Here is a 23,745-nt window from a genome sequence, read left to right as displayed (position 1 = left end):
AGCATTTTTAATCCTGTGTTACTCAGTTTCTCGACTTTTCCGAGAGGGATACAGGGCTTATGGTAGTACCTCATCCCACAGAGCTGATGCTTTCAACAATCCTTGATAACATTACTCACACTGACATGTTTTCCTAATTCTAATATTCTATTCTTCTTTCCCTGACTAAAGTCCTAAGTGCCCACCATTCACTTCTAGCAAGCGATCAGATTGTGCTGATTTCCTTGAGGTTCCCCAGCTTACCTTTGTTCACTCCACCTTTGCTTACACAGCCCTTTTTGCTTGTACACTGCAGGAGAGCTGTCTTCCCATTGCCCATACTGAAGAGTAAGGACTTCTTCAATGGCCTTCTGAGGTGCTCCTTCCAGACAACTTCTGGTCACTGTTCTCCTCCAGAGATTCTTGACATCACTGTACCCAAGCAAGAAAAGCAGAGCAGGTCCAGCCACAGCGACCAGTGTCAGTGAAGAGTCAAGTTCACCAGGCAAGTCCAACATGACAAGGCAAGGCTAAGGACAAGCCAGGAAGGAAGTCAAACCAGCAACAGTATCAGCAAGGCACAGACATAGCTGAAATGTAGCTCAGGCAAGGGGCAAGGGTATGGGCCTGAGCTTAAATACAGCTCTGGAGCAAAAGTGGGAGGGCTCCTCCCAGTTCTTTCTCACCCCCAGCAGTCTGATTCAAGGTGACACAGGTGTGCCATGACAGAGCTGATCTTGAGCATAAGCAGCCAAACCCCTTGGGGGAAGCAAGGGGAGCGCACTCAGGGTCCTGACAGCAGTGTCCCATGTTCAGTGAGCCCCCAGACACCAGAGAGCTGGCAGAGACCTGTTACTCTCGGTGCCTGTGCTGCTGCCATTCAGCACTGTGGGGCTGGAGCCTCACCGTAACACAGTTACTAGTCCCAAATAGCTCAGGGAGGAATCTCACAAGGATGCAGATTCTACTGCATGTGCACCAGGCAGCTATTGGAGGGTTCACGTCTTACAGAGAACGTACTAAAACTTTACCCCCCAGTCATTTGAGTTTAGCAAACTGTCTCTCTTGTATCACAGAGATGAGTTGTTTACAAAGCAAACACTGTCAGTCCATTTAATTGGCTCTTTAACATGGTGAGAAATGTTCCCTGGCATAAAGTTCCTGGGAAACCCTCCAAGATGTGAAATGGAGAGGTACTTCTATGCAGGGAGGACAAACAAGGCTAGTCTCTCAGACCTAAACCTCGCAACTGAATTATCTCTCCTTGGATGATGGTAAGAGTCTGGAGGGGTGTAATAACCATCCCCATGGCCAGTATAACAGTAATTTTTAACAGTGCAAGGGACGGTCATGCCATTCTGCCACCGAGGGAGCAGTTCCCACAGAGCTCCCTTTTCTGTACAGCCTTATCAAAAAGACATACAGTCCAGGCAGGTTCTGGAGCTAGTCGGCTTAGTTTAGGTAGGTCTGGGTCTAGGTATCCTAATACCCAGAGCTACCAGACCCGCATGTTAGCAAGACTGCTTGACTTGCTCCACTTAAGACCCTATCTGTGGTTGCCCGTAAGCTTGTCAGATCAGATTGTTTGGACAGGAACTGTTCATGTTTTGAGGCATCTTTCCCCATGCAGAACGCAGTCAGAAATGATCAAACAGCAGGCTTTTTTCCTAAGCAAAGGAAAAATATGTTTGTATTAAAAAGTGTCAGTTTGTAGAGAAGCAGGAATGTTGTTTCACAGCTCTGCTTAACCCTATTCCTGAAAAAAATCCACTCAGACCTTATTTCTCTGAATCACCATGGCACACCCAAAGTCAGAAGCCCAGCCCTGGGTGCGTGGCACTCCGCAGCTGCTGCTGGCTGGGTGTGACCAGGAGGGATGGAGAGGAATCTGTGTGTTGTGCTCCTGGCAGCCTTGCCTCGTGCACCTGCAAAGACGAGCGTTGTGTCAGCATGGAGATGCAAGAGATCAGAGAAGGCAAGGAGCCCAGACCTGGGAACACAGCAGGAGAGACCAAGAAGTGAGGCTGGGAAAAGCCGGCTGGTAACAAGGGAACTAGAACTAGCAGGACAAAGAGGCAGGGCCAGGGTAAGAGTCCTAGGAAGATGTGAAAACTTGGCTTTAAAAGGGCACATGGAGCCAGTCATGAAACTAGCTCAAGTAACTGAGCCCTTGAGGGGAAATCGGAAAGATTCAGGTCTTGCTGATGACATACGCGTGCCATGCCAGTGATGCTGGGAAGGACCTGCTGGGCTGCTTCAGCCTGCTTTTAAAAAGTCTGGATGGAGGCTGCTATGGCAGTGACACGCACATGTTGCCCTCCAGTGGTAAACCTCGCATTTTCCCTAGAGTAACTGAATAGTACTTGAAGGGACCGCGGGGCCTGTGTCCCTCAGCTCCAAACACAAGACTAGGCAAGGCTTTTATTTCCTGATGGTTACAAACACACCATGACTAATTCGAATATCAGCGTTTGTCTCCCACAACCTTATCATTATTCAGATACGTTTGCTCTTTTTTATTTGACAAAAGGCAGACCCACAGCACAAAAATCACAATACTGGTATTCCCACTGTTCTGTCAAAGCACAAATTCAATTACTCCTGCTGTGAAAGTGTACCAGTTTGAGCTGCACTGGTTTCATTAATTTGGTTTAATACTTTCAGTTGCATGTTGCATGCTGTGATGGAAGTTGTTTGTCCTCCAACTGTCTCTATGCAACAATTATTGACAATGCTAATGCTATACATTTGTTATGTTGAAGAGCAGAAGCACAAGCCTCTAAAAAAAAAGACTTCCTTTTCTTACAGTTTTAGCAAAGTTCCATCACCAAGCTTCAGACTTCCCATACTAAGATCTGGCTGAACATTAAAAAATATTTATATACAGAGCACAAACCCCTTATTTCCGTAAGTCAGCTCAGCAAAACTACATGATTTCACAATTTTTAAAATAAATTGTCCTGTGTTCGTAGAGGTTCCTAAATTGGGCAGCAGTCTACAGTCAAATCCTGCCCTTGGAAGAAAAAACAACGCCAAACCAACACACCACCACCTAATTCTGACCGGGTCTCAGCTCACACAACCTTAGAAACTACCAGCACGTCGTGCTAATGATCTGTCCAACGTTACTGAGTGTAGGCTCCAAGCTGCGGTGAACCAACCCCATGTACCATCTGCAGAGTACAACCACAGCTTTTCTTCCCTCCAGTTGCAGTGTTGCCTGCACAGAGCCCTCCCTCCTCTGCCTCCACCACATCTCCTGGTCAGGACAACCAAAAGCAGAGCAGTGGAAGTCGTGTGCAGCACTGCCCGTTTCTTATTGGCATTTCATGTTTTAAAGGAGTCATGATTTCTAAGCCATGCCAAAAGAAAATTTAACTGAAGAAGAGTTGATAGGTGAAGCTTTGAAACAATTTGGTAATGGGATTCACCAATGTGGACAGGACAGGTGTACTGGCTCTGGCTGGCATGGTGTTAATTTTCTTCTCATAGTAGGTGGTATGGTGCTGTGCTTTAGATTTGTGTCCAAAACAATGCTGAAAACAAACCAATGTTTTAGCTATTGCTGAACAGTGCTTGCACAGCATCAAGGCTGCCTCTGCTTCGCACTCGGTTGGGAGAGGTCACAACCAGGCAGATGTCCTGAATGAAACAAAGCGATAGCCCATGCCACATTACACCGTGCTCAGCAATAAAAGGCTGGAGGAAAGAAGGAGGGAGGAAAGTTCAGAGTGATGGCATTCGTCTTCCCATCACTTTAGGCATGATGGAGCCTTGCTTTCCTGGAGATGGCTGAACAGCTGCCTGCTGAGGGGAAGTAGTGAATGAATTCCTTGTTTTGCTTTGCTTGAGTGTGCAGGTTTTGCTTTCCCTGTTAAACTGTCTTGATCTCAACCCATGAGTTTTCTCACTTTCACCCTTACGATTCTCTCCCCTGTGGGAGAGTGAGCAAGCAGCTGTGTGGCACTTAGCTGCCTACTGGGGTTAGCCCACAACAGGCAACAGGAGTTGAAGGGGAAAAACTAATAAAATGCAAATAACTGTTTTCTCATTCTTTCCATCACATGTACAACCTCACTTTGCTTTAGTACAACTAAATTACACCTGTTCAAGGTCCAGCTGCCCCTGCTTTCTTTTTGTTACTGAATTAAGTAAAAGATGGCTCTATGTGAGCCAATGTATTTATGAGATTTTAGATTCACAATTACAACCATGAATTGATTCAGAATGCCAGACCTCAGCAGCAGTTAAACTTACAAACTGTTGCCCACTGAACTGCACGTAAATGAAGCTGATTTGGCAAAAGGCAAAAGAATAACCATGAAATACCTAGTACTCGTTTTCTAACAATGAAAATAAAGCTTTGCAGGATTCTTCCTTAAACAGTTCTGCAAATATACTTCATTATAATCAGTCCTTGAACTCTCCCCCAATAAAAGTCAAATTTATTTCTACCCTTCTTCCTCTATCAACACTCTGAAGGATTTTGACTCAAGTGATGTTTTCATTATTTGCTGTGATTATACAAGACCTGCTAGCTAACAGCAGTCAGTAAAAAAGTTTCCTCTATACTACTATATTCTGAAACTTTAAATCTGTGCATGTGAAATGTAATGCAAGTAATGTTGGGTTGGTATTTTCAGTACTTCCCCATCTTTTGAAATCTGCAAAAAAATTGCACATTAGTTCTGGTCTATCACTTGTTTCTTGCTATCATTTCACAAGCAAGGCACCTTACTAGTAAATTTTACTCTACCATTCTAAGATCATACTTGGGACTTTGTAAGTGCACTCAATGGTGGTAGTATAGACAAAAGTTTTGGATAAAAACCCCACTTGGCTGAATGCATATACCCCTGAAAAAACTCCTTGCACATCAATCAGGCACACACTTATAAAGGGTACCACGAGAAAAAAAATGGAAGTAAGCGGAAGCATTAAGTCTTCAGATTGAAACTTCATACTTGATGTATTTAACATATGCAAATTACTGGAGGCTACAATAATTTTCTGCTTGCTTTAGTCAAGAGTGACAGACCTCATAAAATGAGAATTTCCAGACTTTGCTCACAAGCAGCAAAGGGAGTCAGCTGCAGAAGCAATGGAAAAGGACCCACGGAGTTTTATTACTGCGTTATCAATGTTTTTTCCTATACATTCAAGAAGTGTTTTCTATGAATATTCACATCTAAGAAAAGATGCAACGATACACTTCTGAAACAAGTCTTGAAACCAGCAGTGCTAAATTGTGTTTTATTTCCAACAATTAGCCATTACAGTATCTGAAACAAAAAGTGTCCAAAATAAATAGCTGAAGATGAAGCATCAGAATACTATCGTCTTCGCTACTGCTGTGGCCCCCTTAATGTTTCTTGCTTTTCAGCCTTCACTCTTCAGATTCTCCAGGCCTACGGATATCGTCGATCTTCAGAATCATTCTAACAACCTGAGTCGCCAGAGAAATCTGCTGTTTCTTACCAATCAAGGTTTCTATAACATGCTGCTGCTTCATATCTGCCAAAAAGAAGCAGAAGAATGAGATACCTTCTTCAAATCTAGATACAACATTTAACCTGAGATAGTAATTTCCATGTAATTTTAAAGAACATTTTAAAATTATTACTCTTGGCCACCATAGTCGACAAACAATTTGTACTATTTTTATGTCAAGGTTCTTACCAAGGATCTTGGAACATTAAGATCCAAAGTCTTTCCCAGTTGTACCTTTTCACCTATCTGCATTATTTTTTGAAGAGTACAGTTTCCAGATACAAATATTAGAATCAACCTAAGGGCTGAGCAACCACTAAAGAAGTGAAAGTTCAAATGCCATAAAGCAGAAACACCTAATCAAAGAAGGATTATGAATTAACATAAACACAATGTCTTACATTGTGTTCCAGAATTTACCACCTTTTGTTGTTTTTGTCAGAAAAGAGTAAGAGTGTGAAAAGTGTACGTCCAGATGAAAATAAGTATTCATACATTGGTTTCTTAGTTTTCACATCCTTGTTACAGGTCTACATATGCATACGTACTGGTGTGAACAATACTCCCTGAAGACATTTCCAACCTTTTGTTTACTTCTTCACAAGCTCTTTCTAAAAACAACTGTTTGTAGGGCTGCAGTGTAAACTGGATCACTAAAATGGCAGTATTTAAAACACAGCCTGCTCTTGCCTCATAGTGAGTAGCTTTTATTCCTGTACCACAAGGTCAGCCAACATCTTCAACTAATCTTGCCACCAAATAAAGGTGTTCAAGCAATTACACATCTTCTACCTGGTAGACATGGATGCGTATCTCCACCTGCATTCCCATTTATTATGACAAGGCGGGGCAAGAGTTCTTAACTGAAGTGATGCACAGGTTAAAAAAAAAAAAAAAGAAAAAGGGCTGAGAGGCAAAATACTAAGCATTTTGATCTTTTGAGAAAGAAAACCCTGTTATGCTCCTCCTTCTCCACACTGCAGTTCTTACCATTTGTTCCTTTCTGCAAACAATCAATGCCGAGGGCAGGGTTATTTTCTTTCACTTGCCTAGCCCGCACTTCAGTCATAGTCTGTATTGGATTCATACCACTGTTCTCCGAAAGTGCCATGGGAATTACCTCCAGGGCATCTGCAAAAGCTCTCATAGCATACTGTTCCAAAGATGGGCACTAGGGGAAAAGAAACATAAATTCAGGCAGCTATTAACTACAATGTTAGCAAAAGCAGATTTTCACACTAGCTATAAAATATATATACACATGATATGCAGATTTGCTTGGGAATATGCATCTCAATAACTGAATGAATACCTTTGGGATGATAACTATTTGCAGTTTAAAATTGTTTTAATTCACACTTACCATAAAAGGAAAAAGGTACTGGTAATTACTTTTTACAGAGAGGGCAAGGAAAACTTTTAACATCGGTTATCAGCAAATGTCACAAAGTTCCATAATATGCACCTTCTGGAAGCTCTCTGAAGTTTTTTTGGAATATCTTAAGATGGACTTAATCCTTATTTTCCCTTCATAAATTCAAGAAAGTTGTAACTGTTCCTTTCTTACCTTATCTGCTGCTTCACTGACTGCCAAGGCACAAGAAATTTCAGCTGCACCACCACCATATACAATACGATTATCACGAACAAGATTCCGGATTACACACAACGCATCATGAAGAGATCGCTTTGCTTCTTCAATAATCTGGAATTATAAAATAGCATATATTTTACAATATACACAACTGAAGGCTTTGAAGGTATATTTCCTGATACAGAAATGGAAACTACAAATAAACTGTAGGATCTTTTCATGGCTCTAATGCAGCTCTACTGCTGCAATATCATACTATTTCAAAATGTAAGATGTTAAGACATCCAGTGGCAAAGAAGGAATAGACACCACCCCCACACCTTTTCAATGTTATTTGTTAAATCTATAAATTGAAACGACAAAAATTTACATAAGGTTTTCAATCTTGCATATTTCTGAGACACAAAACACTTAAATTTAAATGCCAACGTTATTTGCAGACTGCAATTTGCGTCAACTTCCACCTTCAACAGATGTAGAAGAATTAACAAGTTAAGCTAGCCTTTAAACCAGTATTTTTGCTTTCTTAAAGAACTCTTCAGACTAGGGGTTACGATCTTTTCTTCCTAAGGTTTTTCACTCAAAGTAGGACTTGACCTATACTAAATATAATTTAACACTAACAGTACAATCAAGAACCAGGTTCAGTATGTAACCATTTAAAACGGTCTTATTCTGTGTGTGTGTGGATTTGTTTTGTTTTTTTAAAATGTCTTTATTTTTTTAAAACAGGACTAAATCAGAAGTGACACACCTAGGTCTATAATAAACCCAAATCTTTTGAAAATGCTAGTATGTCTTTACACATAAAAGTGACCTTCCCATGAGAAAAAACAAATCAGAGCATCCACAGGTAAAATTATTTCTGTATTTGTGAACTATATTTCTATATTTATCAACTATATGGTCTAAGAGTGAGAGAACAAAAAGTCTTCATTCAAAAACATAGGATGTGAATCTAATAAGCGACTTCTAACACATAGTCACGACTGCCTACAAAGCTCCTCCCTTCTGTTTGTCCACACTGCAAGGAAAATTTAGACAAAACCAAGAAGAGTTAATATGCTTTTGAAAGAAATTACACATTCTGCAACTTAGGTATCAAACATTCGTAACAAACTAAGAATCTCACCATTTTATTTCCTCCTCTAATGAAAATGGTCACAGCTCTGGAATTCTGACACTGTTCAATGACAAGCATTCTGTCCTTCGTCGTTCCAAAGGAGATCTCTCGGACAATACCCGCAAAACCCAGTTTCTCTGCCGTGAGTTCACAGAAGCGAGGAACAATGCGTCCTCCAGTTGCAATGGCGATTAACTGAAGTTAAACAACCATCTATTATTTTGAGAAGACTTTTCCACTGTGTTTTTCGTAACATAGAACTAGTGGAAGAGAATCGTCAAATGCCTACTCCAAAAGGTTATCTTCCCATCACTTCAAAGTATTTCAGGTGATGCCTTGTTTCTGCCAACAGTGAGACTAAAGCAGAAACATTCCTGGCCACATAAAACTTTTAACAAGTAATATGCATACAGTCGAATTATAAACCATAATCCCATTCATTGCAGGTTCTTCCCACAGATCCCCAATGATTTTTCTCCAATACCTACACTTACATATGATTATGCAGTTCTACCCAGAAAGCCTGAACTTCTAATTGGTACAGCGTATTACTTAACAAATATTTGAGAACTGGTTCAAAGCCCAACTTTAAAAGATTTTACTTACTTCTATTTCAGGTCCACCAACCCAACGAACGGCAGGCAGCTCATTCTGGAGCAGCAAGTGATTTGCCTCATCATCAAAACCCCACTGGCAAATAGCAAGGTTTGCACCAGTGTCTTTTATCTGAAAGCAACACACAACATCAATCTTCTGATCAAAATTAACACAGGAATGAAAAACAACCTTTTCATGGTTTTAATTATCCTAATTTTCTCAAAACATAAGCCTGAAAAAGAACCACCTGGCACACGTAGAGATCAAAGTAAATCTCAAACCAGGGTGGTATCTCCTTCTTAAATAAACTTAACTTTTACTCATAGCCTTACAATTGCTAGTATGTTGCCTGCTGTCAGGATTATTAGCTCATTTCCAGAAATAAATCAATGCACTATGCTATTTTGTGTAAAGGCTATGAAAAATGTAGAAAACAAAAAATCTTAAAGACTACCTGTTTCACCATCTCTTCAAACTTCTCCTTTTCATATTTCTGCAGTGCCTTGTAATCTTCCACAGATGTGACATCAAGCTTATGCTTGGTTTTAGGCTTAGGTGGTTCGAATGGGCAAGTAAGGATTGCAATTTTAGCATCTTTAAGCTCCTGTAAGTTAAAAAAAAAAAAGTTGAGTTTTGACCTCATAACATCTCTTTCTTATATTTGCAAAACATGCAGACATATCTTTAAAAACACAGGGATAGGAGGAAACTTGAAAATAATTTCATTTGTTCTAAAGTGAAACTAACTATACCCAAATAATTCCATCAAAAGTCTCTATAACCCACTTGGAATAAGTTCCACAGCTTCAAGACACTGTTTAAGCCCTTAACAATCTTTATCAATGATGTCTTTTTATAGTAATGTTTAAAAAAACCAGAAAACACCTTAAAATTAAACCATTATTTGCCCTATCCACCATGACCATTGAGAATATCACACACTCATCTTCATCACGACCTTTTATGTACTACATAACTGATATCTTCCACCAATTTTCCTTTTTATAGGATAAACAGTGTCACCTACTGGACAAATAATTTAGAATAGTAGAAATTTTAAATTGCCTCCATTGTTCTTGAAGTATGCTGCACAAAAACTTGGGAGACCTTACCTACATCAAATATAATAAAAAGGATGGCTTCTGGGATGTTCCAAACAAGACAATGCGGCCAGTCATAAAGCTTAAGAAGCATTCCTTGATACTGAGTTGCATTAAGCATCTTAAGCATATTTCACACTATGGACGATTATTTCTGCCTCAACATAGAACTCTGCACCTGTCCTCACTTAGTTGTACAATAATCCCCGCACACCCCCATCATTTCTCAGTTTCTCAAGATTGTTTTAAATTCTAACTTGGTCTCTTCCACCATGAAGAATTTAATGCTCCTCTCCCTTTTCCCTGTTGACATACGGGTGAAAAAATAAGCCAAACCACAACACTGTTTAAATACTTAAGAAATGTCAGAACAGCATCTAAAGTGGGCTAGACAATCTTATTTATGCCATTACAGATGACAGACGCACACAGGGACATCACTTACTTTAGGCATCTGTGGATGACTGAAATCTTTATCCACGATCACTCCTTTAACCAACTGTGTATCTTCCAGTCTACCTCCCACTTTGCCTTGTACTTTGATGAGCTCAAAATCAACATCTTTACGTTCCATATCTGCTACTGTCAGTACAGCATTTACAGCAATTTCTGCCATTTGTCTGTGACAACGGTTAACTCTAGGTGTTAAAAAAATACAATAAAGTTGCATTACATTTCCACAAATTGGAAGAAAAAAAGTGATTCTATCAATCACAAACAGAAGAAAGTATCACTACAGCTAACAACTTTTGTACATTAAAAGAGGGGGTCCTGCTTGTTTGTTCTTAAAAATAAAAGATGCTAAATATAGCAGAAAACAGAACACGCAATATGGTTTATCTAAGTAGTCTTTGCGGACATAGTCTCAAGATGCAGATTTGAACCAAGTGAGGAGAATTAACTACTAAGAAACATTCAAATCACAGAAACCACTCTTAAGACGGCTCTGCAATGGAAGCCCTTAAAATGTCTGCATTTATATACTACACATAGAACCTATAATGAAGATGCACTTATGGAACTATCCTATAAAATTTTTTTTTAGGAAAAAAAACCCAAAACAAACCTTTGAAATATAACACACAATTATTTTTAGAAGTTTTGCATTACTCTTGGAATTTGCTATCATACAGAAATCTGAAACTAACAGGTTAGAATGAAATTGATTTTCCAGCTGTTTAACCGCATGGAATTGAGCCTTTAGAGAAAAAGGATTCACAATTTCTTATCCTGAGACATGAGTCCATTGAGAAATTAGCCAATATCAAACATTAAAGAGCCTTCAGCAGCCATTCCAATACCACAACCAATTTAATAATCCATCAAAACACCAGGATTTCTCCTTCCAACCCAAAATGTTTTAAAGGGAAATTTAAATACTCCTCTGAAGTTTTTGTGACTTACACTTTAGAGCCTAGCGTTGTCTTTGCTGTCTGGATCAGAGGTTCAATGTTCTGTGGATCAACCGGAAAGCTGTCACTGATTTTGTCTAGATGCTCAATAGCAATGCGGGCTGCCTGCTCATAACCATCTGCTATTCTGATAGGGTGAATACCACGATCTAGTAATTGCTCAGCCTGTTCCAATAACGCTCCAGCCAGAACTATAAAACACAATTTTAAAATAACTTTTACTCTTCCACAGATTGAAGCATCATTTTTAATACTTTATTAAAAAAATAATAAATATACTTTCTGATTTTTTTCTGTAATATTTTACCAGTTCAAGTTTTCTTAAACAACAAAAATATCCCTAAACAACCCCCTACTTGCTATCCTTAGAAAGAAAACTGCATTAGGTTAGACCAAAAAAGAAGCATGGGCAGCAAGACAGGACAGGCAGAAGATTATGGAAGAAAATTACACAGAAAAATTTTGGAAATACAAAGAGGAATCTCAACACTAATTTAAAATGTAACCATACTTAGAAAAGGCACAAAAGTGTCTTTCTGATTAAAAGATTTCTAATACAAGAGCTGACAAGAACACTGAAGCAGTAAATACTCTAAAAACATACCACAGAAAAGCTAGTTACTTCATACAACATTTCTCAAAATAGCTGAAGAAACTTGATTTTTAAAGCTGGAAAAGCTAAGTTTAAATCTTTTCTTACCAACAACTCCAGTAGTTCCATCCCCAATCTCATCATCTTGAGATTTAGACAGCTCTACCATAAGTTTGGCTATCTGGTGATCCACATCCATCATATTCAGGATGGTAGCACCATCATTTGTCACAGTCACTTCACCATCTTTGTCCACCATCATTTTATCCAAGCCTAAAAAAAAAAAAATAGTCAAACCATGAAGGAAAATCTAGAAAATCCCAAAAGAACAATTACAGAGAAAGAACCATTAAAATTATTTCATTATTACCATTGGGCCCAAGGGATGTTCTCAGAGTACTTGCTACAGCCTTTGCTGCCATTATGTGCGACTATAAAACAAAAGAGAAATAAGTTAAATCGTTATCATACATCCTGAAATCATAATATTAAGCTAAGAAAAATAAAGCGAAAAAAAGCTAACGTAAATATTGTAATTTAACCGACTACAGCCAATTATGACTGGAAAAAAAGATCAATATATGCGTACTGTTTTTACGCCAGAAACATCTCCCGCGCCTTTTCTTGTGCAAGCTTGCACTTGCACCGCTAAAGCGTTCAATAGCGGAGCAGCAAAAATGCCACCCAAGGTTTAACGCAAGCAATGCTAAAACCAGAAGCCAGTATAGTTTTGCTCCGCTTTTACACCAGTACTTAAGTCGCACGCATTCACACAAGGCTACCTACTCGCTCAGCCACGGCCTTTCTTGGGCACGACCGAGCTTCAGACGGGGGGGGGGGTGAGGGGGTACTGGCGCCTGAGGGAGTGGGCTGCGGGACTCCCTGCCCGCGGCGACCAGGAGCCACGGGGGGGGGCGCGCCGCGCCTACAGGGGAGACGACCCCGAAGCCACACGACTCAAGAGCGGACCCATGCCACAGAGGCCCCACAGACCCTACGCCGCGGGTGGCGGCTTCTCAGCCCCGGGGACAATGCCTTCTCTCTCCCTCCATTCCTCCCACCGCTGCGGACCTACAGCAGACTTAAGGCACCCTACGCCTGACACGGGGCAGAAAATGAGCGCAGGACCACGTCGTCCCAACACGCTCCATTCTCCCGCCGAGGCCTAACGGCGCCCGCTCCCCGACCCTAACGGCAGCATGGCGCGGCGCGGCCCGCCCAGCGAGGGCCCACGACGGATCGGCGGCCACGCCCTCACCTTGAGAGCCTCGAGCCCCATGAGGCGCGTCTTGCGCTCCTGGTCCTTGAGGATGAGGAAGGGGCGCCCATACTCGTCAAACGCCAGAGTCCCCATGGCCGACATGGCTGCTGCTACTGCTCCCACACACCGGGCAAGCACGAGCCGGATGCAGCCGCGCCCGCCGCGCCGTGACGCAGCACGCTCACCCGCGCACGACTTCGCGCGTGCGCAGCCGACAGCCGCGCGACATATTTCGCGGGCAGGACCTATATGGCGCCTCCAGCGGACCTTTCTGGAAGCATCCGGCACCGTGGGAGTTGCGCGGCGCTCGCGGCGCGGTCACCGAGCTGGGGGGGAGAGGGGGGGAAGCATAGTATATTAGGTAGAATACGGGCGCCAAGCGCGGCAGCAGCGGCCTGCACCGGGTGACGTGAACGAGTAGGGACAGACACACGGCGGAAGGGTGCGCGCCGCTCCTTTTCGAAGCGCCTTCAGAAACGTTTCGGTCCACCCCCGCGTAGCGAAGTGGTATTGCCTTCTCCTATAAATACTGCCGGCGAGAACGCTTGCCTGTGGTTTCTGAGGGAGCTGGCTGGTGGCGGCGGTAGGGTGGCTGGGCGGCCCTTGCTGAGCGGGTGGCTGACAGACGGCCTTGCAGCTGGGGGTGTTGTGCTCTGGAGATACGTTCCTCCTGAAAGGAAGAACAGTAACTGCTCAGGGACGTATCCCTGAGCGCGGGCTCCCGGGCGGTCCGTGGTGGGGAGGTCTCTGTTCGCGCCGCCCTTGAGCTGTTCCGGGGCGCGCTGCTGCCCGGCCGGGTGGGAAGAGCTGCGGGCTTAAATGGAAACTGCTTTCCTGCCCTGAAAAATTAACTTAGTGCTTTAACTTCTCGAAAGTAGTAATAGTAACACTTACCTAGAGCCTAGGAATCGGCTAAGGGGATATGTCTTTTCCTGACGACCTATCTCTTTGATATAACACACTGTTTTGTCTTAAGTGAGCACATAATAAAGCTAGTAGAGAAAATTCTCTTTAACGTCTGTCTCTAGGTGTGATGTCCACAGCACTAGCGAACGAGAGCCACACAGCAGACCTGCAAGAGGATTGCAAGGGTGGCTCCGGCAGGAGGAGGTGGGGGCTGTTGGTCACCGCCGGTGTTGGTGGGACCTTGGTGGCACTCTATGCTGTCGTCACCCCCTTCGTGACTCCGGCTCTGAGGAAAGTGTGCTTGCCCTTTGTTCCTGCAACTTCCACTCAGATCCAGAATGTGCTGAAAATGCTAGAAAACAGAAGCGGCTCCCTAGTTGACGTTGGTAGCGGGGATGGCCGTATTGTAAGTTATGGACATCACCTTCCTTTTATATCGCCTCTCAAAAAAGTGCCAAATGCTCTAGCCATGGCTGTTGTTGTTTTCTCATGTTTATGAATGTCTTGTCTTTGGCATCCAGTGTTTTTGTTTGAGCCTTATGAAAAGGCTTAAAGCTGAGAAAGGTTTACATTCAATTTAGATGAGTAATTAATATTTTCTGCTCCAATCTTACCTGCAGCGTACCTGTAGTGTACAAAATGATAACCTCATCCTCTTGGCTGGAGAGAATTGCACTGCATTCATGTGAAAAGATGTGATAGAAGTATTGGTATTGTGATTGCCAAAGGGCTGTGATTCCACATGGGTTTATAGCTGCAGCATGTGAGGCTGTGTGATTAAATAGCACTGTGGTTTTGGAGCTGCAGCTCTATGCTTATTGTATAAAGGTAATAGAAGAACAAAAGAGAATGAGAAACGAGGGATGGATTACAAAAATAAAAATGCTGGTATCGTTAGAACTGTAGTCGTCACATCTTTGTGTGGTGCTGGCTGCTCCACTTCAAAATCAATGTGGTGAAACTAGAATAATTACCAAGAGGAAATGGTGATAATCACCAAAGCCAAAGTGATACTGTGCTTCAAGGACATTGTCTGAACCCCAGTTTGTGATATGTGGTGGTGAGGGTATGGTGGAGAATGGTGTGGGTTGTAGTTGTGATGTTTTGTGTACCATTTTATAACCATCTGCTTCAAGTCAGTTTTAGTAACAGGGTGGTGTACTAAGTGGGTTTTTGATGGAAACAAGTAAGTTCTTTAGTACTACCTTTGTCCATATTTCATGTGAATGAGTCAACCGTTTGTCCGCACTAAAAAATTTGATTTGGAAATCCAAATCTGTGAAGGTGGCTTAGAAGAAAGCATGCCCGAGTAGGAAACAGAAAAGCACGTAGGTACGAGAGAACTGCAGTTTCTGATGCCCTCTCTGCTCAGCATTCTGCCTGTTGACCCTCATCTGAGGCATCTAATTTGACTAGGTACTGGGTGTTTAATTCTGATTTTTTTTTTAATATATATATATACATGTGCCTAAATGGAGATGGATGACTACTTGGACAGCCAGGTGCCTGAAATTGAATGCTTGGTGTTGCCCTAATGCATCTGTCCTGAAAAAAGTTGAGCTTCTGTTCAGATGCTTTTAAATATTTAGCACTTACTCAGGTGTAATTGGTGGATAAAAATGACCATATTTTTATTTCCAAGCATGGTAAAAATGTCGGATTCTTTTATTGGCAAATGCTGTGTGCATGATGGAAGATGCATTATTTTAGTAGTGTGAAACACTGTCCAAGTAATGCTGTTTGAGAAGTTCTGTTAAGAAATGTGTTCTTCCTGATTTCACCTTGCTTGTTTTGTAATTCATAGTTCATCAGGCTTTTCCTGATTAAAAGTTGGCAGTAAGCTGTTAAATTATGACTTAAACCTTAATTCTAGAATCTGGAGCCTATTTTTATTTTCCTTAATTTTTTTTTTTTTCTAAAAAATCAGTAGGCTTTGATCTTGTTTGAAGACACTTGCAATACAGTTTAACAATTCTAAATCTAATTTAGAGGAATGTCTTTGAAAATGTAGTTGTTATCTAATTACCTTTGGCCTTTTAAAATGATACATGAAGCTTAGCATTGGATGAAAGCTATACTGTGAGATTTATGTGTGGGTTTTTTTTTTTTTCAAATTTTTAACCTACATTTACGTTTTTGACCTACATTTCTTTTTAAATGTAGGTCAACAGATTACTTTCATACTCTTTCTGTTCGTAGGTCATTTTGGCTCTGATTCAGGGATCTCTCAAGTGCCTACCCATCACTGCTTTTCAAATAAGTGCTCTAATTTTGAACACTTCTGCTTGGGTATTCCACTGTTCTCTCCATGGTCAATTTTGGTACTCTTTAATTCTATGGTAGTGTCATGAATATGTTAAATTAAACTTTTATGTAAATTATAGACGTACTACAAGCTTACGGCTTTGCCCTGTGAATGTTTAAGTGGTTCATTTTGTTCGTCTGAATATATCTATTAATTTCAATAGGAGTAGTCATAATAGTAAAATGTGGTTTGAGATTTTGTTCTCTATACTACTAATCTGTTGGGGATGAAAACCTGAGTGATTTACAAAAGTGCATTCGTTTGATTTATATTGTAAATAAAACTGTGCTCCTGTTTAGACGAATACGCTTTCTCTTTTTCTAAGTGAAGATTTATTTTCTTCCTTGTAGGTGATAGCAGCTGCAAAAAGGGGATTCAAAGCTGTTGGTTATGAATTAAATCCCTGGCTAGTCTGGTACTCCAGATACCGTGCCTGGAGAGATGGGGTACATCAGAACACCAAATTTTATATTTCAGACTTATGGAAGGTAGGTGGTGAGGTGTGTATGAATCAATCTGAGATGTTTGAGAGATTTCCATAGTTTGGAAATACCTTCTTGAAAGAACCAGAATGCTGACTGGCCACAAGGTGCTGTATTGGGCTTTGAGAAAAGTGCTTGAGCCCATAGAAATGAGACTCACAGCACAACACACTGCTGCACTGGTTTTGTGCTTTGGTGAAGTGCTGTCCTTTTTCAGTACCAGCTCTTCGAGCATACTGTGTCATACTTGTGCCTGATGGATGATGTGGGGTGCTGTAATGTCAGGCTTCACTGAGAGCTGATTTCTGTGGAGTCAGTACAAGACTCTTATTCGCCTAATGTGCAAGATCCCAATCTAATCTGACATTTCATTAGACGTGTTCTTTTCTAGCTGTGCAATGTGTTACCTGGTTTTGAGTGTTGCTTTAAGGTAACTTACATACATGTGACAGGTTTTTTCACAGAATTCAATCATTTGAGTCACAATCGCTTCTTCAAAGAGACATACTTTTTTGGGTCATATTTATGTGGGCCTCTCCCCTGCTATTCCTGTCAAAGTTGTGAGGCGTTTTTGTTTGGTTTTGGCTTTTTTTTTTTTTAATGGCATTTTGAAATGGGTAAAGTGGATACCAGGAATTTTGGGGTAAAGTGTGAATGTACTGTTTTTATCTTTGTTCAGAGAGGAGCATAGGAAGACTTCATGGCACTGTCTGGAAGAACCTAGGCACTGGAATGCCTGGCAAGTTTTTATAGCTAGCTAACATTTAGCGAAAGTGGGGGCAAACTTAAAACTTGTGTCATTTTAACATATACAGGAGTTGTGTGAGAACTTAGCAATGAGTAAAATCCTGTAGGTATCTTCTAAATTAATACTTTTCTGTGCTACTAGAATTGGTGTCATATTCTTGGCCAGGCAGTAGAAGTTTTTTGCTGTTCATCAATCTGAAGTTGTCTTTATGTAGAAATTTGTGTGATGAAAAGTTGATATAGGATCTCCTTTCTTATTTTGGGTTTAAATCCCTGTTGAAAGAATTGCAGCTAGAGGGATTAGGGGAAAAGAGTGGTGAGAACTTCTCCAAATATAAATGCCATTTTCATTAAGATCTGTTCTCAAATTTTATTTTAGGTTTCTTTTTCCCATTATACGAATGTTGTTGTTTTTGGGGTACCTCAAATGGTAAGTTTACTATTTTTGCGTTGTTTAGTTATTTTAATACCAAGGCATTCAGTGTTAGTACATTCATCTGCAAAATGAACCAACCGTGCAGAGTATCGAAGGTAGCTAGTACTAATATTTTGATATTTCATTGTTGCTTATTAATGTCCATGATGAAACCTGGTAAAACTTGTGACAGTATGCAGACTGGAGCTCTGAAAATATACATGTTTTTTGAGAAGTATTTTCTGTCCATTGGTTCAGAACCAAAATGAAGACTGCTGTGTTCAAGTTGATTGGGGGGAAGGTGATAGATTGTTTCTTGAAAATTTCAGTTTTTCATTCTGAAAAAATGAGGAGTTTGCAGGGGCAGGATGGAGTAGGAAATTTGCTACAGCTGATTTTTGGGAACCTTGTTAGAGGAGAGTATTGAACTTTGCTTATGTTCTTCTCTAAAAACCGGTTCACCTCAAATAGGCCAGCAGCTGGTATATTGAAATAATCCCTTGCCCATGTTAGACTGTGAGGGTTTAGGAAGGGAGACAAATACTTCAAGTATAATTGCTAGAGTACAAGTCCACAAGTACAAGTCCATCCTTTGCCATTTAGGAAGGCTTTGTAGCCTATGTTCATCATGTCCCTGGGGAAAAGGTGTTCTTCAAAACTGGTGTAGAAATTGAGTTGCATAGTGACTGCTTTAGTGATACATTCAATAAATTCAGTCAGACTTTAACATTCACTTGGCTTTCGGCTTGATCTAGTTTTCTTTTTCTCTTTTTACTAGAAAAGAGAAAAAAAAACTTAGATACTTAAATATTCTTGAGATTTTGATTTATTATTAGAATCTTTTACATCGGTTGAATGTATATGGAGGAGTGAAACAGAAATATCCTATAAATGCTTCTGTATTGCTTCTTCGTCTGCTAAGGCAGATGTGGAATGAAACGAGTGAAGAGCTTTATGTGATGCTATACCATACAACATACACTGATAATATTTATGTAGTAGTAATGGGAAGATGCAACAAGAAGCATAATAAAGCTTCCCTATTCTCTGCTTTTTCTTTAACAGCATTGGAATTAACTACCTACTTCAGATTCAAATTGTAACTCATGTTGGAATCTGAAGTGAAAATGCATTTTTTTCCCCTACTTTTGTGGGTGGCATAATAGTGAGAAATATGATGTTACGCTACAGATGTTGCCAGGTTTGGATGTTACGTGCTCTCTAGCTTGAGTTCCGGTAGGGGGCAGTGTAAATGTTTGAATTTGCAGTCAGAAATTCTGCAGTGCAGGTGAAGAACAATATTTCAGTAAGTTAGAAATAAACAAATACCCTGAGAAAATGTGAGTAAACCTAGTAGAAATGCTGGGTTAACTTTAAATGTAATAGTATAAAGTGGGATAAATTAGTAACAGCTATGATAGAAAGACTAGCTATAGGGCTCAGAATAACTTCAGTAAATTCAGTAAATACTAGGCTAAATTCTTCCAGTAAAAATACTGTCATAAATGTAACAGATCCAAACATATGAACTACTGTGTTTCCTGAGCATTCGTTTGCTCATGATCCCCTTTAAATTTACTTCAGAAGTTGTGAATGCTTAGCTTCCTGAACGACTAAATTGATTTTCTAGAAACTTTAATGCTTTTTCTCTTTTTTATTGAGGGCAACAGATCTCTTTAGCTTTTTTAATAATACTGGTCTGATTTGATGCTGTCACACAGTGCTTTGATTTCATATCCAAAATTAGCTTACAGAACTTGGATTTATTGATCTTCAGGGAAGACTTAAGACCTCTCTGTTCTTGCAAGTATCTTGGGGGAAGGTGTGTTTATCTATGAGTCATTGCAGAGAGACTTTTACTTGTTCAGGGCGGAAAGACGTAATTCTTACCAGGTGTTCATGTTTGCAGCTTCTGTGTATTTTAACTGATTATATACTGTTCAAAAGGTTTACTAAACAATGTATTTATGTAGACATATCAAAAAGACCCAACGCTGGCTTGATATAAAATACAGTATGATTATAACAGCTAATATTACTGAGACATTTAGCTTAAAAACTAGTTTGACTGTTTGGTTCAAGGATACAATTCTTTTTGGCCCAACTATTAATGAATTTTTCTAACTTGAGCTAATATAGACATGAGATTTCGCTAATTACTCTTTAAAATTTAGGCTATGTCTGTATTTGTAATTTATGTGACAACTTAGTCCTTCCTTTTCTGGTGTCTCGGCTCAGTGGGCTTATTTTTCTAGTTTATTTAAGGTGTAGTAGCAAAAATGTTTAAAAGCATTTGCTGTGTGGATGAAATCAGAGTATAGAATGCTTAAAGATATTCAGAGGTAACTCTTTGATATATTAGATCTATGACTATAATTTTCCTACAATATTCCATTGTAAGCTTAAATGTAGCTATAATAGGATGTTACATGAAAGGCATACCCTGCATGTATGTGATAGTGGAAGCTATCTGCAGCCTTTGGAAATACATTTTCTTCAGTCAGTCTTGTTTTCTAATCATGTTCTGTTGTGTTTTTTTTTCTTCTATGAATGTTTTTATATATTTTGTGTCTGTGACTTAAATTGAGCTGTATTTGTAAATAATTACTGTCCTTTTAACCTTTTAATATGTAAATGTTATGTCATGATATCAAAGTAAATAGATTTTTGCATGTGATAGAAGTAAGCTGTGGAGCTTGCTGTTATAATTACTTCCTGAGATAGATAGAGTATGTAAGAATAAAAGGAATTCCAAATGGATGTGCAGTGATCTGCTTAAGCAGAGCATCAAACTTTTCCAAAGGACAAAAATGGCTCAATCTATCAAGTTTCATTTTTTTCCAGAACATAATCACTATCTGGGATGGGAAAGAAATTTCTTTGAAGTCTAGATGTGTTAATTCGTTTCTCACTTAATCCATAGCAGAATTTGCAAAGTACTTATTGGAGATAGAATATTTGACTGGACAGGGTGTTGCTCTGTTCTGGAAGAGTACTGATACTTCCCTTGACTTTCGTATCCGCTCAATTTTTGCGAAAGGAGGAAAGACAAACTGTAGGTCTTCAACCAGGGAGAGTTGCTTAGTGGTATTTGACACGGTCCCCCACAACATCCTTCTTTCTAAACTGGAGAGATACAGATTTGATGGATGGACTATTCAGCGGATAAGGAATTGGCTGGATGGTCTCATCCAGAGAGTAGTGGTTGATGGCTCAATGTCCAGATGGAGATTAGTCATGAGTGGTGTCCCTCAGGAGTCCATGTTAGGACTAGTACTGTTGAATGTCTTCATCAACAACATAGACAGTGGGATTGAGTGCACCCTCAGCAAATTTGCAGAGAACACCAAGCTGAGTGGTGTGATTGACATGTCTGAGGGACTGGATGCCATTCAGAGGGACCTGGACAAGCCTGAGAAGTGGGCCCATGTGAACCTCATGAGGTTCAACATGGCCAAGTGCAAGGTCCTGCGTCTGGGTTGGGGCAACCCCCAGTATCAGTACAGGCTGGGGGATGAAGGGATTGAGAGCAGCCCTGCAGAGAAGGACTTGGGGGTACCGGTGGATGAAAAGCTGGACATCAGCTGGCAACGTGCGCTCGCAGCCCAGAAAGCCAACCGTATCCTGGGCTGCATCAAAAGAAGCGTGACCAGCAGGTTGAGGGAGGTGGTTCTGCCCCTCTACTCTGCTCTGGTGAGACCCCACCTGGAGTACTACGTCCAGCTCTGGGGTCCTCAGCACAGGAAGGACATGGACCTGCTGGAGTGGGTCACAGAATCACTAAGGTTGGAAAAGACCTGTAAGATCATAAGTCCAACCATCAACTAACACCACCACACCCATTAAACCATGTCCCACAATGCCTCGTCCACACATTCCTTGAACACCTCCAGTGAGGGCGACTCCACTTCCAGAGGAGGGCCACAAAAATGACCAGAAGGATGGAACACCTCTGCTATGAGGAAAGGCTGAGAGAGTTGGGGTTGTTCAGCCTGGAGAAGAGAAGGCTCCGGAGAGACCTTATTGTGGCCTTTCAATATTTAAAGGGGGCTTTTAAGAAAGATGGGGACAGACTTTTTATTAGGGTGTGTAGTGACAGGACAAGGGGTAATGGTTTTAAATTGAAAGAGAGTAGATTTAGACTAGATAAAAGGAAGACATTTTTTACAATGAGAGTGGTGAAGCACTGGAACAGGTTGCCCAGAGAGGTGGTAGATGTGCCATCCCTGGAAAAATTCAAGGTCAGGCCAGACGGGGCTATGAGCAACCCAATCCTGGTTGAAGATGTCCCTGCTCTTTGCAGGGGGGTTGGACTAGATGACCTTAAAAGGTCCCTTCCAACCCAAACTATTCTATGACTCTATATGCTGTTTCATACAGTACTGTTGCAGGGACTTACATGTGTATGTTAACAGGCTGGAGCCAACAAAGCTTAATTTCAATACTGTTCAAGATACCAGTACTTTACCATACAGTGACAGCAGAATGTTTGCTTTGGGTTGTTGGCTGTATGATGTTTTGAGTGTCCCAGGATCTGTCTTAGGGTTAGACTGGAAATTATGAGAGACGTTGGCCTTTGAGTATCACATAATAGTTCATGCAACTTGGGGTGTCATAAATAGCGTAAGTTCAGGGGGCTGAACTTTCATTCTCTACGGAGAAGAATCCCACTGAAGAGAATCATGAATTGGAACATGCAGAGTCTTTTCTTAATTTGTGGGTTTTTTATGTAAGGGATTGTCTACGGTTTTTGATTGCATTTTTAGAACTTAGAGTTGTGATTTTCTTGATCTCACCAATTAGGGCACAATAACCATTTTCTAGTTTTAGATATTCTTTGCCCATGCATCAAAGCCAAAATGTGTATCATGAATACGTTCCTAAATTTTTTTCCAAAAGTTCCTCAAACCTTGGACTTCTCTTGAACACTTGTATTAGATGCTAAAGAGAATGCTTCTGGTTTTTACTTCTTCTGAAAGCTTTTTATTGTTGCTCAACAGATGCCACACTTGGAGAAGAAGCTGGAAAAAGAACTTGAATGTAATGCCAGAATCATTGCCTGTCGTTTTCCTTTCCCTTGCTGGATCCCAGATCATACTACTGGAGAGGGAATAGACACTGTGTGGGCCTATGATTTGAAACATTCTAGAGGATGTGAAACAAAAAACTTGGAAATTACACCAGAGACAGAATCCTAAACATTTAATTTGTTTTTGTACTGAAATTTTTGGCTTTGACTTCAGCTGTTAAAGATGATTAATGTGAATAGAGCCCCGGGATACGGAGATATATATTCACTAAAATAACTGAAGTACACTGGTTATCTGAAAGCACACAAAGGTTAGTGAAAGGTGTAGTTAAATGGCTTAATGTAGTTAGTAAAAATTATGAGGAAGTTTTAGAGAAGCAGAAAACTTTAGTATGGAAAATGGGATAAAACATGGTTCACTACTGTTAAGGGGAGTATATGTGTAAGTTAAAATGCTCAAATTGGCGAACTTAATATGTGCATTCTTTCTGAACCTACATAGCATTTGTTATTGGCATTGGAAGTGGTGTGCAGGTGGCTTCTCAAATGAGCCGTGGTTCCCAAATGTCTTCATATTATGTATGCCGAGTAGGCATTATGCTGCATACATCGAACTGATGCAGTTTAAGTATGATGATACCAATGTTTTACCCCTCCACCTTAAATGTGTGCTTTTTAAAGTTGAATGTGACACAACAAGCAAATATAACAAA

General features: G+C 40.6%; 2 protein-coding genes across 3 annotated transcripts; one reads left to right on the top strand and one right to left on the bottom strand.

The window, feature by feature from the left end:
- Positions 1-5,205: 5,205 nt before the first annotated feature.
- CCT5 (chaperonin containing TCP1 subunit 5) lies at positions 5,206-13,285 on the bottom strand. Of its 2 annotated transcripts, XM_059815262.1 has the most exons (11): positions 13,146-13,285; positions 12,258-12,318; positions 11,996-12,160; positions 11,288-11,486; positions 10,329-10,521; positions 9,238-9,387; positions 8,793-8,912; positions 8,196-8,381; positions 7,037-7,174; positions 6,460-6,640; positions 5,206-5,493 (listed from the first exon to the last, which is right to left on the bottom strand). In XM_059815262.1, the coding sequence occupies exons 1-11, from the start codon at positions 13,248-13,250 to the stop codon at positions 5,366-5,368; spliced, it is 1,626 nt and encodes a 541-aa protein (XP_059671245.1). In that variant the 5' UTR covers positions 13,251-13,285; the 3' UTR covers positions 5,206-5,365. The 2 variants fall into 2 exon arrangements, with proteins under 2 accessions (XP_059671245.1, XP_059671246.1); XM_059815263.1 differs by lacking the exon at positions 11,996-12,160.
- An 896-nt stretch (positions 13,286-14,181) lies between these two features.
- ATPSCKMT (ATP synthase c subunit lysine N-methyltransferase) lies at positions 14,182-23,207 on the top strand. Its single transcript, XM_009821752.2, has 4 exons — positions 14,182-14,460; positions 16,710-16,847; positions 17,968-18,018; positions 23,004-23,207. The coding sequence occupies exons 1-4, from the start codon at positions 14,182-14,184 to the stop codon at positions 23,199-23,201; spliced, it is 666 nt and encodes a 221-aa protein (XP_009820054.2). The 3' UTR covers positions 23,202-23,207.
- Positions 23,208-23,745: the final 538 nt, after the last annotated feature.

This window comes from Gavia stellata, chromosome 3 (assembly GCF_030936135.1).
Source record: "Gavia stellata isolate bGavSte3 chromosome 3, bGavSte3.hap2, whole genome shotgun sequence".
Lineage (NCBI taxonomy): Eukaryota > Metazoa > Chordata > Aves > Gaviiformes > Gaviidae > Gavia > Gavia stellata.
The sequence above is the reverse complement of the archived record's forward strand: the minus strand, read 5'-3'. Positions and strand labels throughout refer to the sequence as shown.

Bases quoted from the DNA above. Each gene is read 5' to 3' on its own strand.
- CCT5 (XM_059815262.1), bottom strand. From the start codon at position 13,250: ATGTCGGCCATGGGGACTCTGGCGTTTGACGAGTATGGGCGCCCCTTC. The intron at 8,382-8,792 runs GTAAGTAAAATC...GTTTAACTTCAG, and splicing joins TTGGTGGACCTGAAATAGAA to TTAATCGCCATTGCAACTGG. The intron at 6,641-7,036 runs GTAAGAAAGGAA...CTTTTCCCCTAG, and splicing joins TCAGTGAAGCAGCAGATAAG to TGCCCATCTTTGGAACAGTA.
- ATPSCKMT (XM_009821752.2), top strand. From the start codon at position 14,182: ATGTCCACAGCACTAGCGAACGAGAGCCACACAGCAGACCTGCAAGAG. The intron at 14,461-16,709 runs GTAAGTTATGGA...TCTTCCTTGTAG, and splicing joins GTAGCGGGGATGGCCGTATT to GTGATAGCAGCTGCAAAAAG. The intron at 18,019-23,003 runs GTAAGTTTACTA...GTTGCTCAACAG, and splicing joins TTTTTGGGGTACCTCAAATG to ATGCCACACTTGGAGAAGAA.